Genomic DNA, 17,225 nt, shown 5'->3' with positions numbered 1-17,225 from the left:
GGTCCACCAAGTAAGTTCTGGTAATTTTAAAAATAAACTTCAAAATTATTTTCTTGATACTATTGTGATTTGATATATTTGGTTGTATGCATCTTTTTATTTGAGTTTTCAGTCCCAGCTTGCTTCTAATAGGAGGGGGGGGGGTAAATATGTAATTATTATATAATTATTATATATATATATATATATTATAACCATATATATATATATATATATATTTGGTTTATTGGTTATTACTAAATAGCATTGTCATAAACCTGCGTGTTTTTTTTAATGCTATTTAAAATGAATAAGTACAGCATTGTTTATTTGATAAATAAATAAAATAAATAATAAAAATACAATCGAATTGAGCACCTCCTCCTTTTTTGAAAGTCGCTTAAAAAGGATTGTATCGAAATTATGTGCATTACACATCTGGCTAGTATTTTTATTTACTATATTAGCTGTGCCTGCAAATTCGTCCGCGTGGAATTAAAAAAAATATATTGTTCAGTTCGCAGAGTCACAAAATATATTAATTTCTAAAATAAAATTAGCCTAAATTACTCATTATTACATCTGTTATCTGCCAGTGAAATTCCCGTCAAGATCGGTCCAGCCGTTTCAGAGACACGTTTCAGAGACAAACAGACAGACAAAAATTGTAAAAAATGTCATTTTGGTATACAAGCCGTGTATACATTCATATGCATTCAGTAAATAGCGGTAGTTTTAATATTACAAACAGACACTACAATACTATTTATTTGTATAGACATGGACAGATGACTCAAGACATATTTAATAGTGATACATACATACATATAATCACACCTCTTTCCTGTAGGGGTAGGCAGAGACCACTTCTTTCCACTTGCTACGATCCTTACATATTCTTTCACTTCGTCCACTTTCATTATTCCCTTCATACATGCTCTTCGGTTTAGGGTACTCTTGACCTGGCCTTTTTTCAAGACGTCCCTTATTTGGTCTCGGAACGTCCGCCTAGGTCTACCCCTTCCAACCCTTCCATTCACACTCGCCTTATACACTTTTTTGTCAATCGTTCTTCACTCATTCTCTCGACATGGCCATACCATCTGAGCATATCTTTCTCACTTTTTGTCACTATATCTTCTTTCAGACCACAACGTTACCTTATCTCACTATTTCTTATCCTGTCACTCAGTTTAACTCCTTTAATAGTGATACGGTTGATAAAGCCAGTTTATTATTTTCTAACACTCAAGTTAGTTAAAAGTTTGAATAAATTGTAAAAGTTCTTCTTTACCATTTTAATACACTATGTAAATCTTGGTACGCCTTAAATCTCAGTGTAGATTCTTACAATATTTGTTTCCTTTGTTCTGTTCACTGAATAAACCTGACTGAAACTAAACTGAAATAGTAATTTTTCAGCTTCATAGTGAAATCTACTTTACACAAAGAGTAGTTTCTTTTATTTTACAATTTAGTAATTTTATTAATAAAAGTAGTTTAGTAGTTTTATTTTTCTCAAAAAATGAATATTGAAAATTGGCCATATCCAAACGTAAGTGAAAAATACGAAGATTTGAAATAATGCAAAACCGAAAGCCACAAATATATATACTAGCTGGCCACGCAAACGTTTTTTTTTAATATGTTATTAACCCCCTTAATCTTCCCAGCCCCCTATAACTTAGGAATAGGTAAAATAGATGTTGGCCGATTCTAGGACCTACACAATATGCACGTAAAATTTCATAAAAATCGGTCCAGCCGTTTCGGAGGAGTATGGTAACTAACATTGTGACACGAGAATTTTATACACAATAGACAAGCTACTTTGATAGACGTGTTTCGCATTAATACCTTTCGTGAGCGCATAAGTACAGCTATAATTTACAGTAAAAAAAAAAAAAAAAAGAACATCTACGGGGAAAACGAATTCGTTTCCATATGCTGTTCTTTAGTTATATGCGGTATGTTCTTAATACTACAGTATTAATATTTCACTTTTTCGACGTTTTTTAAGGCTAAGAAAAATAGTATTGGATGGTTCTGCACAAGTGCGTTTCCTGAGTAGCTCGTATATGAAGACAAAATAAAATTTAAAAAAGCGATAGGAATTTTTATTCTTGGGGGTTCTGTAGGGGGAAGAGGTAGGAGTCGAGCACCCCTATATAATTTTTATTATTTTAAGAGCAGACTAGACGATCTTATCCGGATAGAAAGATGGCGGTCGCTAAATCAATTAATTATTCAATAGAAGAGATATCTCTAAGGTTGCAGTTATGACTAACTTTATTTTAAAAGAACATTTATAAAGAAATGTAAAAGACTATTATTTCAACATTTTCTTTAGTAAAAGTGGATTGTCATTAAATTTTAGGTTCTTCAATGAATATGAAGCTTTATCAATTTTGTTTTTTAACTGATTAGTTAAAAAGTGCTAATGCAGAACCTCACAGTTCAATTCTGCTTCTCATTTGCCCCTTTGCCTATCAGTTTATGTAAAATATTCCATTATCTATTATATGTAGAACGAATTTAAAAACAATTAGTGTTGTCACATAAGTAACAATAATTTTGGCGTCTTAAGCTAATAGAAAATACAAAACCCTCAGAATTCTGATTTTTAGAATCCGTGTTAAAAACACTAAGCCAAATTCACGTTGTTTTTTACACATTGAACGTGAAAATATACTAATAATACCACTAAAAAAGCTTTCACTGCGTCTAAAAAATAGTAAAAATACTAATTATAGTAATTAAACTTAATGTAATAAGGTAAAAAATACAAGTAAAGTTTTATTCATTAAGATATTTTTTGAAGTAAAACTTCTTTACTCACGCGCGACTTGGGGAGTAAGCTGGTGAATGCGTGACGTGTGAATTACGAAAAATGTGATCGGGCGAGGCGAACGGAAATTGAGTGGGGAGATATAAGTTAGATGAAGCTAAAGAAGTTTTCCTTCAGTCGTGTAGTCTAAAGCACACTCGTTTTTTGCTTGAATTCAGATATAGAAATAAATATAGATAAGTTCTTTTAGTAAGATAATCCACCTATATATTTCCTCAACTTATCTACCTATTACAACTCAATCATCTTTAAATAGTTCTTTGAGAAGTCAAATATTAGACACTTTCTAATACTAATATATTTGGGAATTTGCATATACTCGTATTATACAAATCGTTTTCGGCCTTTAGCCGGCTGTCTCAATGTTTACTAAATATAATACCGTCAGTAGGGCAAGTACGGTCGGTTCGGTATATCCAGTTATCCAGTATTTACGTTGTTAGCGGTCGAACGTAATTGATGGTCGTATTTATATAATCCTATACAGCTTGTCTGCAGGCGATATCACCAATATCTTGCTCAAATTTCACACGGCCTAGAATGTATCGTTCGGTTATATATTAAATCGATTTTTACACAGAATAATATGAAGGAGTAAGATAGTTAAATTTTGATAGCGGTTTTTCCGTCAGGATTCACAATGAAGAAGAAACAAAGAAATTATGTTACAATTTCTGATGTCTTAGTTTTGTGTTAATCAAAAAATATTCTAACTAATAGATTTATTACAATAGCATAGAAGTGGAGATGAAATATATGATAAGTTAGCAAAATCTTAATATCTCGAAATCAAACAACCTTTAAAGAAGAAAACTTAGTAATGGTGGTGATCAAAGAACATAATTCAATATCCGAAAGTAGCGTGTATCTCGTATATTCCATACTCGTATTATAAGTTTTGATTATTTTCTTTCTTTCAAGAATCTTAAATCTCTCAAGTCTTCGTGTATATTCCATATTCCAGGAATTACTCAGCCTTTACCTTATTGTAAAAAACTTTCCTTATATTTTTTCTTATTCCAAATTATTACAATAATACCCTGTATTTTTCCCAGTGATGTATTATTACTTTACGACGAGGAAATGGCAGAAAAGCGGTGGTGAGAATGATAATATCAGGTAGGCCCTTTTTCCTATATCTCAAAGTTATGAATCACAAACTTGATATTCTAAATCGAATGAATTGGACCGAACTATAAGAGTAGGGTAGCTCGGGGTTAAGTTTCTGATGGAATATGATAATACTTTTTTATATGTGGATCTTTATTACATTATTATCTATAAACGTCGGTTTATCCTGGGGAAATTACCTTAGCTTTAAATTAGGTTTAGCCTGAAGCATATACACAAAGAGAAAATTTATTTATAAATGTTATGTTCTGTTTATTAAAAGATAACAAGTATGTAAGTTACGTACTCGTAATCTCTATCCATATAAAATGTATAATAATAGTTATAAAAGAAATTTTGCAACAAAACGTTTTTGTAAAGATATCGAAATAGTATATATCGAACACTTTGAACCATATGACACACTCGAAACCATTTTATACTTTTATTAATATTTTGTATCTTCAAGTTTATATTAAAGTGAACGAAAGTATGAATTACATTTACTTCATAAGTTTACAGCTTTCGCAGAAAAGTAGCGCTGTTTTAGCTTTTACATTGAATATTTTTTTCATAATACAATAAATAATATATACAATTTAATCTGACAACAAACTTATAGTACTAGACGGAGTAGCGTGTATTGTATATATCAAGGTATGATAGAATTGTTTTAGGAAAGTTTAGTTGTGTATTGATCGGCGGTGTGATTGCCAACTGATAAGCGATGACACGCCGCGGACAGGCAATACCTATATGGATGCAATAGAGAACATTTTTATTAAAATGTATGTATAGATGTTTGTATGTTTTGCTATATGCTATCTATGTTTTTATATATGACTTATTAGTACGATGTTAAACGGAGATGATCCAAGGCGTATATCTTTCCGAACAATTAAATTTACAACTTTTAGTTTTATAAGTACAATAAAATAAATTAATAAATAAAATATCAACCAATTCTTAATTTTTAGAAATTAAAGTAATATGTTGATACTAAAATTTTGTATTTAATAAGTAAATAAGTGGGCCCAGATACTTTCTTACTATTTGTGTATTCAGTATATCGGCAACAATAAAATATCAAGTAGAAAGATCAGTACTGTATATCGTGCTTATGAAAATATAAATCGTATCTAACGAAAGTTATTGCATAAAATTTACACAAAAGGCAATATCAGCTGAGAAGCTGCTTTTTTCATAAACGGATAAAATTAAGTCTGAAATTTCATTAAAACATTTTTATTTGATTTCAACTTATAATATTTCCGTCAAATGTAAAATAAAGTAATATAAAAATCGGACATTAATAAAAACGTAGCCTTTTTCTGACATCCTTTCGCGTTTTTACATTAACCTAAAAACGTGTAGGTGGCGTGGGACAAAAAATCGTTTAAAAACTGTACCGAAAGTCGCTTTAAACGGACACATACTTATATTACTACGCTCGTTATTTATTTAATTACTTTCGTTTAATTATTTCTATAATAATAGAAAGTAGGCTTTTATTTACACTTTTTATTACACAAAATTTATCCGCTACTTCATGCACGATAGGCGTCTCTATTATTGGCCTATAAGACATGTGAGCCGTATATTCTAAAATTTCTGTACATTCTTGTTTTCAAATTATTTAAATCTAATACAGAGAGTTATAGTTTCTGTAATTTCTAAAGTGTGAACTTTGCGCATTACTAGGTACGAGTAGTAACGCATTAGTATGCGTGGCTGAATTTTATTTAATCTTTTTTTGTATGTATGTATAATATGTACATGTACTAACATTAAAATACCATCACAGTTTCTTTTAAATTAATTCAGTGTTTTTTCGAATTCATTCAGACGAAGAATGAATGACGATTGAAAAAAATTGAATTTTGGCTTTTGTATCTAGACAATAATATTTTTCATCATATCGAGTCTAATCTAATAATCTAAGTTTTATTATAAATAATTTTTTCACTACAAAAAATTACAACTAAATTTGTGCGTAGTGAAATAAGCATAATACAGCGAAATATTAGTATAGAACTTCTTTGTAATCATTTTTTGGTGGAAATTTAAACTCATTTAGTCTGCATTCTACTCATATACTCTGCCCGTAATACCTGTATATTTCTAAAATTTCGTTAAAATTTCGATTTAAATGCATAACTGGAGTAATAAATAGCATTACTTGTAAATGTTACTAAACAATACGTTGGTGGAATATAAGCAGAAAGTAAAAGAAAAGTATCTAATGATAAGAAAATACAAGACGAGTCCGTAAATGCTGAGGTCTATATAAAATATATAAAGGGATGAAAAATTTATTTTTAAATTACTTTAATTTATAAAATTAAATTACTTTATATTTAGCAAAATTTAACGATATTTAATTTGAATTATTTGGACAAATTGGAACAAAATACAATTTTTTTTTTAATTAATAAATTGACAAATAACCGTTACTATTTAAAGAACAAATATATTCTGTACTAGCTGCTGCCCGCGACGTCGTCTGCGTGAACGCTATACAGCACCAAAAATACATACGATTATACCTTTTAAAATAACATTCATTTACCCGTTTCTTCTTTACATTTCATATCTACAGAAAAATCTGATAGATGGCGCTGCTTCAAAATTGTCTTGTCTACTTATATTCATTTAATTGTGTTTATCGGCTTAGTAATACGCAATATAAGTAATATTGCGTGATTTTATAGTGTGAAGCTAGCTTATATAGCATGGTAATTAACATAATAACAACAGCATTCAAAAATGCGTCGTTAGATTACACGTTGTTGCAGAATGCGTTGAGGAAATAAAGGTTCACTGCTCGTTCCCGGTAGGTGATAGCATGATAATATGTACCCTATATGTTGACCCGACTTCTTAATAATATTCGTGCCAAATTTGCAGTAAATCCATGCGGTACTTTTTGAGTTTATCCCGGACATACATAGAGACAAACAGACAAAAATTCTAAAAACTATATTTTTGGCTTCGGTATCGATTGTAAATCACACCCCAAGTATTCTTTTAAAAAAATATTCAATGTGCAGTTTTGACTTTCCTACCATTTTATTATATGTATAGATTAACATTTCCTTTTTATTAATAAAAATTATGCGTACGTGGAAAATACGCAAATACTTTTTGAATTTAATACACACATACATTTATATCAATCACTGGATACGCGTCGTAGGTTTATCCGCTTAAATCGAATCGCAAATACGGGATATATACTACTATGTTTATAATACAACCTATGTATTAGCGTGGATTTCCAGCTATTAATATAATTATAAACTTACGTCGCAATCGATTTGGTATTCTATACAAATAAATAAAATTGGAGTGTCTGTTTGTAATATTAAAATAACCGCTTTTTGCTAAATGTATATGGATGTGTACACTGTACTTATACCAAAATAACATTTTTTACAATTTTTGTCTGTCTGTCTGTCAATCTGTTTGTTCCGGCTAATCTCTGAAATGGCTGGATTGATTTTGACGGGACATGCACTGGCAGATAGCTGATGTAGTAAAGGAGTAACTTAGGCTACTTTTATTTATTTTATAACTCTGCGAACTAAACACTAACATTTTTATTAAATTCCACGCGGAAGAAGTCGCGGGCACAGCTAGTATTTTATAAAATATTTGATATTGTTGCTCATCAAACTGAATATTCCAATTATTATAATAAACAAACTTGTTTATAAGACTATGAAATTTGCTATTATTATTTATAAAAATATATAAATATTTAAATATAATAAAGGCGTTCTCATCGCCAATAGTCATTTCTTATAAATATATCATATTAATACAGGAAATATATGCAGGATCCGAGACATGGACACTGACAAAGGGACTGGTCCACAAGTTTAAAGTCGCTCAACGTGCAATGGAATGGGCTATGCTTGGGGTTTCTCTCAAAGATAGGATTAGAAATGAGACTATCCGCGAGAGAACGAAAGTAATCGACATAACCTACAGAATTAGCAAGTTGAAGTGGGCTAGTCATCTGTGTCGCAGGACCGGTCAGGTCAGTGGAAACCGCGTCTTGGCAAACGCAGTGTGGGACGTCCTCCGGCCCGTTGGACCGGCGATCTACGTAAGATTGCCGGTGTAGGCTGGATGAGGATTGCGGAAAACCGGAATGTCTGGCACGAACTTGGGGAGGCCTATGTCCAGCCGTGAACTGCAATAGGCTGAAATGACTAAATACAGGAAATGTTGATGACACCACAAAGCTACATAAACGCAGCAAATATCTTATAAAATGCTAGCTATTAAATACAATAAAGTAGGTATATAAAAGTATGTAATCTTATCTATATAAATAAAAATGAATGTTGCTAAGCGCATAACTCGAGAATTGCTCGACCTGTTCGGCTAATTTATTTTTTGTATGTTCCTTAAGGCCCACAGAAGGTTTTAATACAAAATTTTACATTTATTTAATTTTTAACCGAATTCCAAAAAAGGAGGAGGTTCTCAATTCGACTGTATTTTTTTTTTTATGTATGTTACATCAGAACTTTTGATCGGGTGGACTGATTTCAACAAATTTTGTCTTAATCGAAAGGTGGTGTGTGCCAATTGGTCCCATTTAAATTTATTTGAGATCTAACAACTACTTTTCGAGTTATATCTAATAATGCGTTTTTACTTGACGCTTTTTTCGTCGACCTACGTTGTATTATACCGCATAACTTTCTACTGGATGTACCGATTTTGATAATTCTTTTTTTGTTGGAAAGAAGATATCCTTAGTTTGGTACCATGATAATGAAACCAGGATCTGATGATGGGATCCCAGAGAAATCGAGGGAAACTCTCGAAAATCCGCAATAACTTTTTACTGGGTATACCGATTTTGATATTTTTTGATTTAATCGAAAGCTGATGTTTATCATGTGGTCACATATAAATTTTATCAAGATCTGATAACTACTTTTTGAGTAATCTTTGATAACGCGTAGTTACTTGACTATGTTTTCGTCGATCTACGTTGTATTACTCGTCGATGTAATTGAAGTCGGTTTTTTTTTCGTTTGCGAGCAAACACAATTATTTCTATTAACTATTGACAGAACGAAGTCTGTCCGGGTAGCTAGTTTTTTGTATAAAAGAGAACATTCGCATATTTTAACAATCAGTCTCAGATAAAAAAAATTATTATTGTAATGGTGGTAATTGTCTCCATTGTGAAACAGACTTAATCTTTATTATATACAGCATATACCCAATTTATTTGTGGGAACGAATTTTCCTAATTGGCTATTTTTGGAGAATTCCACTGAATGTCGGGCGGTTCATGTGATTAATATTCACTCCGCAAAATATGTCCCACGAACATAACAAATGCGTGGTCCCCATTCAGCTGTCGAATAAATTCATACTGTTTTTGTTATCTTCGCATGAATACATTCGACGAAAACTAATAAAAAAGTGCCTTTTTAATTTATTATACATTTTATAAAATAATCTTTATTGTAACATCTTACTTATATTTTAGTAATATAGAAAGGCGTATTCTATTAAATAAAAGAATGATTGCCTACTATACCATTAGTCGGTAAGCGGTGTATATATTTCCGAATTTCTGTTGAATATATAGACTTACTCGGAATATTTTCTTTTACTGTCAAACACAAGTTGACTTTACAAATTTATTTTTTTATTAAGGTCTATAAATTCCGTACCAAAAACGAATGAAAAACAATAAAGTAATTCAAAATAAATTGTTTACAGGTCTGAAAGAACCGAACACACGGTCACATCTAGTAGCGGGAACCTCGCCAATAATGCAGTTCGACATAAAATAGTCGTGCTAGGAGCTGCTAAAGTCGGTAAATCGTCACTCATATCACAATTCCTTTACAATACGTTTTCGCCAAAATATAAGCGAACTATCGAAGAAATGCACCACGGCGATTTCAATGTGGCTGGCGTGAGACTAACATTAGATATTTTAGACACGTCAGGAGCTTACGAGTTCCCAGCGATGAGAGCGTTGTCGATGCAATCAGCTGATGCGTTTATCCTAGTTTACGATATAACGGATGCCAACAGTTTTACCGAAGTTCGAGCGCTGAGGGATCAAATTCACGAGACTAAGGAAAGTACAGCGGTGCCGATAGTGGTTGTTGGTAATAAAGTTGATCTGGCTGAATCAGGCGAGAGACAGGTTCGTATAACTTAATTAATTGATACCCTCTGTAGTAGCAATCGTTGTATCCTGCCTATAGATTTTGTGATAAAAGTCATATGTAATTTTTGGAGTACATTAACTTTTAAGTAATTTATTGCACCAAATTCCATGTCACAAATCACCTTAAACTTAACAAGAATTATATAAAAAATAAAAATAAAATCTATAGGCAGTGTAGACTACAGGAAAATTTTGTCTCTAGCCAAGTCTGATAGTATGTGTCAGTCAATAATTATTAAAGTGTCAGCAATAGATAAAAAAATGTTATTTAAATATAATAGATAAAATCTATTTTAGTACGTTAAAGACAAACCGCGAAAAAGTCGGCTCGATAATTCCTAGCCAAGCTATATTATATACGGCATGCACTATTCAAATCAGACTTTTAGCAGTCAACCACATGTCATCGTTTTTGAAATGAAACAGCATTCATTTTGATTTAAGATTTATTTATCAAGCATGTAATGAATGTAACTAGAACAATATCTATCAATACACCTGTTTATGTCTACCAACTTAGAAGTTATGTCAGAAAAATAATAGACAACCGATCGTTTGCATTTTCTACAGGCTTCATATTGTCAATAGGTATTAAATTTATTATTTAAAATCGTAATTAAAAATATTTCTTTAACTTTTGAATTAAATATAGCCTGGCCAGGATTTCATAATTTTTCCTAATATACTGGAATAAATGTAAAATAATTTTCATCCATTAAGCAGATGGGTGAAGTTCGTATCTACTTCGGATCTCTAACTACAAATGAGTTTAAAAAACCAAAAAGATGTTCATCGAAAAAGTTCCATGGTCATGGAAACATAATATCCTTTTTTACTTTCAATAAGAAGCCTGACTTATATTCACTTACTAACATTATAAAGAGAAAATATTTATTAATTTCTGGTGTTTGTAATAAATATACATATAAGCTAGTAATTTTATTTACAATAATGGACCATTAGAAAGTTGCATTGTTTGAAAATAACAAATAAATAGAAGACAGCGTCATGACTCCCAATTGGGGAACTCTGAACTTATATATCAAATCAGAAAAGAAAACTAGGGATGTCTACTATTTTATATATTATATCTTAAACTTAATTCTGAAAATAACTTCAATTATGAACTACGCCTTTTATTTTGATCACGCAAAAATAACTTAGCTTTATGTGGGCGTGAATAACCTCCTCCCACGGCATGATTTAGAACAAGACAACCTTTAAAGATTTACCACGTATTTTAATAATATTTTCAAATCACAACAATTCTAAAAATATTACTTACTATCCCTAACATATACCACGAATCTGATTATATTGTATAATGTATAAGTAAAACACGCATTATATTTGTAAGGTATTCAATATACAAGTAGTATGACAGTTGTTAGTAATATTATATAATTAATGAATCCAATTAATTAGATTTGTGTCTTCAAGGTAGGGCGGGTCAGGAAATATTTTATTCGAATATGGAACAGCTCAAATCATACTCAAATTAATACTTAAGTACTTAATGCTTTTAAGTAGTGTTGTGTTCCTGTGGTGAGTAAGATAGAGCTCTTGGGTTAGGTCGGGGACAGAGTTGGCAATACGCTTTCAATGCTGCTGGTATTGCAGGTGTCCATCAGCTACGGTACTCGCTCACCGTTCGGCAGTACCTTGCTCTTGTTTGTCACCTTCGAAGTTAGAAAAAAAAGATAAATTTCGAATGGAATACTTAAGCCTGTTGATCTCAATATTAATTGAGAGTAAAAGTTACTTTTTAAATGAGATCCGTAAATTAAGAAAGAGTAAAAGATATTTCAAACGTGTCTTAAAAATTTCGTGGAACGTCGTTCACATGGTGATAATGAGCGCTAAACATTTAAGTATTAGAAACATAGATAGACGATATTATTGAAACTAGTGGTCGCCCAGTGGTCGAATTTCGACCATAATTAAAAATTTAAATTTAAAAAAAAACCCAAAACATAATGAAAATAAAGAACCTTTTTTAAAACATTTTAATTTGACTACAGACTTTGACAATCAACAAAAGAGTATAATATGCGTGTGTGTGTGTGTGTGTCAAATACAAGCTATGTTTTATTGTACAAAATTTCATACTCCTCCGTCCACACAATTTTCGTAAAAAGCGGTACAAAGTTTTTGCTTCACGTATTTATATATATATATATATATATATATATATATATATATATATATATATATATATATATATATATATATATATGAGCCATCTCCTACAAACAATCTTTGGTATGAGGAATTAAGTAAACAAAGAACATACGTACCAGATCGAAATTATTGTGAATATTCGTGTTAAAATGACGAATAAATCTTTTAAGAATTATCGCAATAGTGATCAGCGAGTCAGGATACTCAAAATGACAAATATATTTTTTTTTTTTTTCATTAAATATATAGGTATATTGTGTCAAATAGTCGTATTATTTCGTATCGCCAAAAAATATAGAAAATAATAACAATATTTTTATTTAAAAGTTCGTGAAAACGATGTAATTAAATGTTAATTTCGAGTCCACGATATAAGGGTACAAAATAAATTTGCAGGTTATTCTTAAAACAAATATTTTAAGACTATCGAAAAATTATTTTGTTTCTAAATATTTTGTTAGTATATAATTATTTATGTGGGTCAAAATAAAACCGTCTGGAAAAGACGCCGCGGGCTTAATGTAACCCACGTTTTAATCTTTACTTTTATGTTCAAGAAAGTTTAGTATTAGCTTTATATCTACAACAACGAAATAAATACTTAAGAGGTACATTTAAATGTGCCATGGCTTTTGACTACGATTTTTCCCACGTACAAATTTAGGGGCTTTGAGTATACAAACATTATTTTCCTAAAGGCCGGCGTCATACCCGTAACTCTTATGTTGTAGACCCTCAGGCGACGGTAGCCATTTAACACGAGATAACACTGTTCATTCCTTTATCACTTAAAAAAACTTTTTTGTTGAAAATCAAGGGTTAATGAACGTTATATGAAAATAAATTTAGATAGAATTACAAAACATTTCAAACCACAACTCAAGCTTTTGATCTATTATTTCAAATTCGTATATAGCAGAAAGCAACATCAATTATATGCCAAAAGTCAAACAAAAGTTACTTTCTTAAAGAAAGGAAGAATTGCAATAAAAAAAATATGAAAGTTAGTCTGACTAACAAGTTTAAAAATAAATAAATTGATGATCTCATCAGACTCCTCAACCAGTCATACTATAATAATATTATATACTTGTTATGACAGATTGAGCTAAACCCTTTCCCCCATATTGGAGAGGAGGCCTTCGCTCAATTCTGCTCAGTTCAGTTCAGTCATGTTTAATAATAATATATATGCTAATGGGAAATATTATTGTGATCGCGGTTAACAAAACATGATCTCCATTAATTTAATTTGAATCTACTGCCGAATATTGTAGAATCAAGTGTATATATATTTATATATGACAATTTGTAGATAAATACTTAAGATTACTCTCATATTATATGATGATATGAGTGATGCTGTAGTTAGCGGAAAAATAGCGAATAGTTTAAAAATCGAGTAAGAATGAGTTTAATACCGTCAGGGTCAGAACATGTCCTAGCTTTACTAGGCAGTTGAAGGATTGTAGTCTTACCTGATCCCGACTAGAAAAAAGGTCAAGTATCTGGATCGGTCCAGGACAGAATGAGGCATGCCAGATCCGGTAAGCTCTATCAGGACCAGGTCTGGTCCAGAATAGGATAGCCTGATGTAAAATATAATCAAGTATGGTAAGGAATAACATATATACAGAATATGGGTAGTAACATATTTATAATATAAATTCGCTTTTTTTATTAAACAATTTATTCAAGAATATACCTTCGTGTTCTTTAAAAAGACCGGACCGAACCGGCTGATCAGGATGAGATGAGATTTCTTGATCGGGTCCAGATCAGGAAATCTCATCTCATCCTGATCAGGACCAGATAAATCATCTGCGTTACATACCTTATCTAGTCCCGATCAGTCATGCCTGGTCCGGTCCTTCTAAGCAAGACGAAAAAATTTCTACTCGGAATGTAAAAGCATGGGCGATTTACAGCCCGCACATATTGTAAAAAATATCAATTTAAAACAACCAAACCTTGCGCCTTATTCTATGTTTTAAAGCCGGTGTAATTAGAACGCTGAAATCTATCAATATACATATATAAAAGCGAATGGTCACTCACTTATCATGAAATCTCCGAAATTATAACACCTACAAACTTGAAATTTGGCAAGTAGGCTCCTTATAAAACGTAGGCACCCGCTAAGAACGGATTTTACGAAACTCGATCCCTAAGGGGGTAAAACGGGGGTTAGAAGTTTGTATGAAAGTCCTATGTTTTTGAAGTAAGAGACTTAAAATTTAAAATGTAAACTCTATAAATAGTGAAAAGGTGTCCAAATAATGTATTTTTAGAAATCAACTCCTTTTTGGGGCTAAAACGGGGGATCGTAGGTTGACTCACCGATCACGAAATCTCCGAAACTATAATACTTACAAACTTGAAATTTAGCAGGTAGGCTTTTTATAGGGCGTAAACTACCACTAAGAATGAATATTACGAAACTCGACCCCTAAGGGGGTGAAACGGGGGTTGGAAGTTTGTTTGAAAGTCCTATGTTATTAAGGTAAGAGACTTGAAATTTAAAATGTATGTTCTATAGATGGTGAGGAAGGGTCCAAATAATACATCGTAATCTATATATTATATAAAAGAGAAAAGTCACTGACTCACTCATCACGAGAACTCAAAAACCGCTGGATGGTTAATTGGGGTTAATAGTTTGTATGAAACATATACAGCAGCACATAGTTGCAGCTTTAAGTTTGCCTGATAGATTATTTATACTGCAACTTGAAAATAAAACTAAAAATGTGGTGTATAGAGAGGTTTTATAAAAATAACTATTAAATTATACTAAATTGTGCCTTTGAAAAAGTTACTTAGAGTGATAAGCATTTTAAGTGCCTAACATAAAAAATAATTTGCGCTAAGCATCTTAATAGTAATGCATATTTTCATAACCACGCGGACGTATTCGCGGGCAACAGTTAGTGTATTATAAAACAAAGTCCCCAAAAGCGTATGTGATCGATTCCCTCAAAATCTACTGAACGGATTTTCATGCGGTTTCACCAATGGACAGAGGGCTTCAAGAGGAAGGTTTACGGAACGGCTATGCCGATTTTAATGAGAGTTTCACTGGAAGTTTGCCGGGAAAACTTTTGTGACAAACTGATTTCAACGCCGGCGAAGCCGCGGGCACAGCTAGTAAGCTTATATAGTTTTCTAATTACATAAAAATAGTACCTCAAAAGTACATTAAAACTTTTATGTACGACTTTACTTACATACATACATACATACATATAATCACGCCTCTTTCCCGTAGGGGTAGGCAGAGACCACTTCTTTCCACTTGCTACGATCCTTACATACTTGTTTCGCTTCATCCACTTTCATTATTCCCTTCATACATGCTCGTCGGTTTAGGGTACTCTTGACCTGGCCTTTTTTCAAGACGTCCCCGATTTGGTCTTGAAATGTCCGCCTAGGTCTACCCCTTCCAACACTTCCACTCACACTCGCCTTATACACTTTTTTCGTCAGTCGTTCTTCATTCATTCTCTCGACATGACCAAACCATCTCAGCATCCCTTTCTCAATTTTTGTCACTACATCTTCTTTCAGACCACACCGTTTCTTTATCTCACTATTTCTCATCCTGTCACTCAGTTTAACTCCTATCATACTTCTTAACGCTCTCATCTCAACTGCATTTATTCTGCTTTCATGTCTCTTCTGCCATACCCAACTTTCACTTCCGTACATGAGTGTCGGAAGCAACACCCCCTCATGCACAGCCAGACGAGCCTTTTTAGACACCTTCCGACTGCTCATAAAGGAGTTCAAAGCTCCGTTCACCATGTTTCCTGCATTCACTCTTCTTTCAATATCACTCTCACACTTTCCATCTCTTGTAAACTTCGAACCCAGATACACAAACTCATTCACCTGTTCAATTTGTTCATCTCCAATCACGATATTACAGTCTGTCACTACCTCATCTCTTTCAAACACCATCACTTTCGTCTTCTTTACATTCATCTTCATTCCCTTTCTAACAAAAACTCCACTCATAGCAGTTACCATCTCCTGCAACTCCTCGGCCGAGGACGCAAGTAGTACTTGGTCATCAGCATAGAGAAGACATTTGACGAGTAACTCACCCATTCTCAACCCACTTTCATTCTCTTTTAACTCTGTCAAGCAATTGTCCATGAACAAGTTAAACAGCCACGGTGACGCTACACATCCCTGTCTAACACCTTTTTCGATATTAAACCATTCAGTGTATGCCCCGTTTATCCTCACACAAGCACTAGAATCCCTATAAAGAGATTGTAGTGCTCGCATGAGTGCGCCGCTCACACCGTACACGGACAATGCTGACCACAATTCATTCCTCACCACTCTATCATAGGCCTTTTCCAGATCCACGAACGCGCAATAGACCTTTTTGTTTTTTGCTAAAAACTTTTCGGCTATGCACCGCAAGGAAAAGACCTGATCCGTACATCCCATTCCCTTTCTAAATCCCGCTTGTGCATCCCATACTTTTTCATCTGTTTCATTCACAACCCTTTCAGTCAACACTTTCGCATACAATTTACCGACGACGCTGAGAAGGCTTATACCGCGGTAATTTATGCAGTCCTGCCGTGACCCTTTTCCCTTATACAACGGCACGATTACGGCTTTGCACCAGTCTTCCGGTACTTGCCCATTTCGCCAGCACAAATTGAAAAGGCAGTACAGCTGGCTAGCCACTATACCCTGTCCAGCCCTCAGCATCTCGACGGTGATCCTGTCATACCCTGCAGCCTTACCTAATCTCATACTTTTCAGCGCTTTCACTATTTCATCCATGCTTATCTCACTTTCATCGACATTTATACTACTCTCAATGGAAGGTGCCGGATGTTGTACCTGCACTTCCTCTCTTTCAAACACACT

The 17,225-nt window shown here is 32.8% G+C and overlaps 1 protein-coding gene across 2 annotated transcripts in view; it reads left to right on the top strand.

The window, feature by feature from the left end:
- LOC123653990 (ras-related protein Rap-1) overlaps nucleotides 1-17,225 on the top strand; it is a 48,141-nt gene that overhangs the window by 21,447 nt on the left and 9,469 nt on the right. The window contains exon 2 of one of the 2 annotated variants that reach the window (XM_045589952.1): nucleotides 9,692-10,127. In XM_045589952.1, the coding sequence (XP_045445908.1) occupies nucleotides 9,692-10,127 (436 nt within the window). The remainder of the gene's footprint in view (nucleotides 1-9,691; nucleotides 10,128-17,225) is intronic. The other variant, XM_045589953.1, reaches the window with a different exon arrangement.

This window comes from Melitaea cinxia, chromosome 5 (assembly GCF_905220565.1).
Source record: "Melitaea cinxia chromosome 5, ilMelCinx1.1, whole genome shotgun sequence".
NCBI lineage: Eukaryota > Metazoa > Arthropoda > Insecta > Lepidoptera > Nymphalidae > Melitaea > Melitaea cinxia.
Note: the sequence above shows the minus strand (reverse complement) of the source record. Positions and strands in the feature narration are given on the sequence as shown.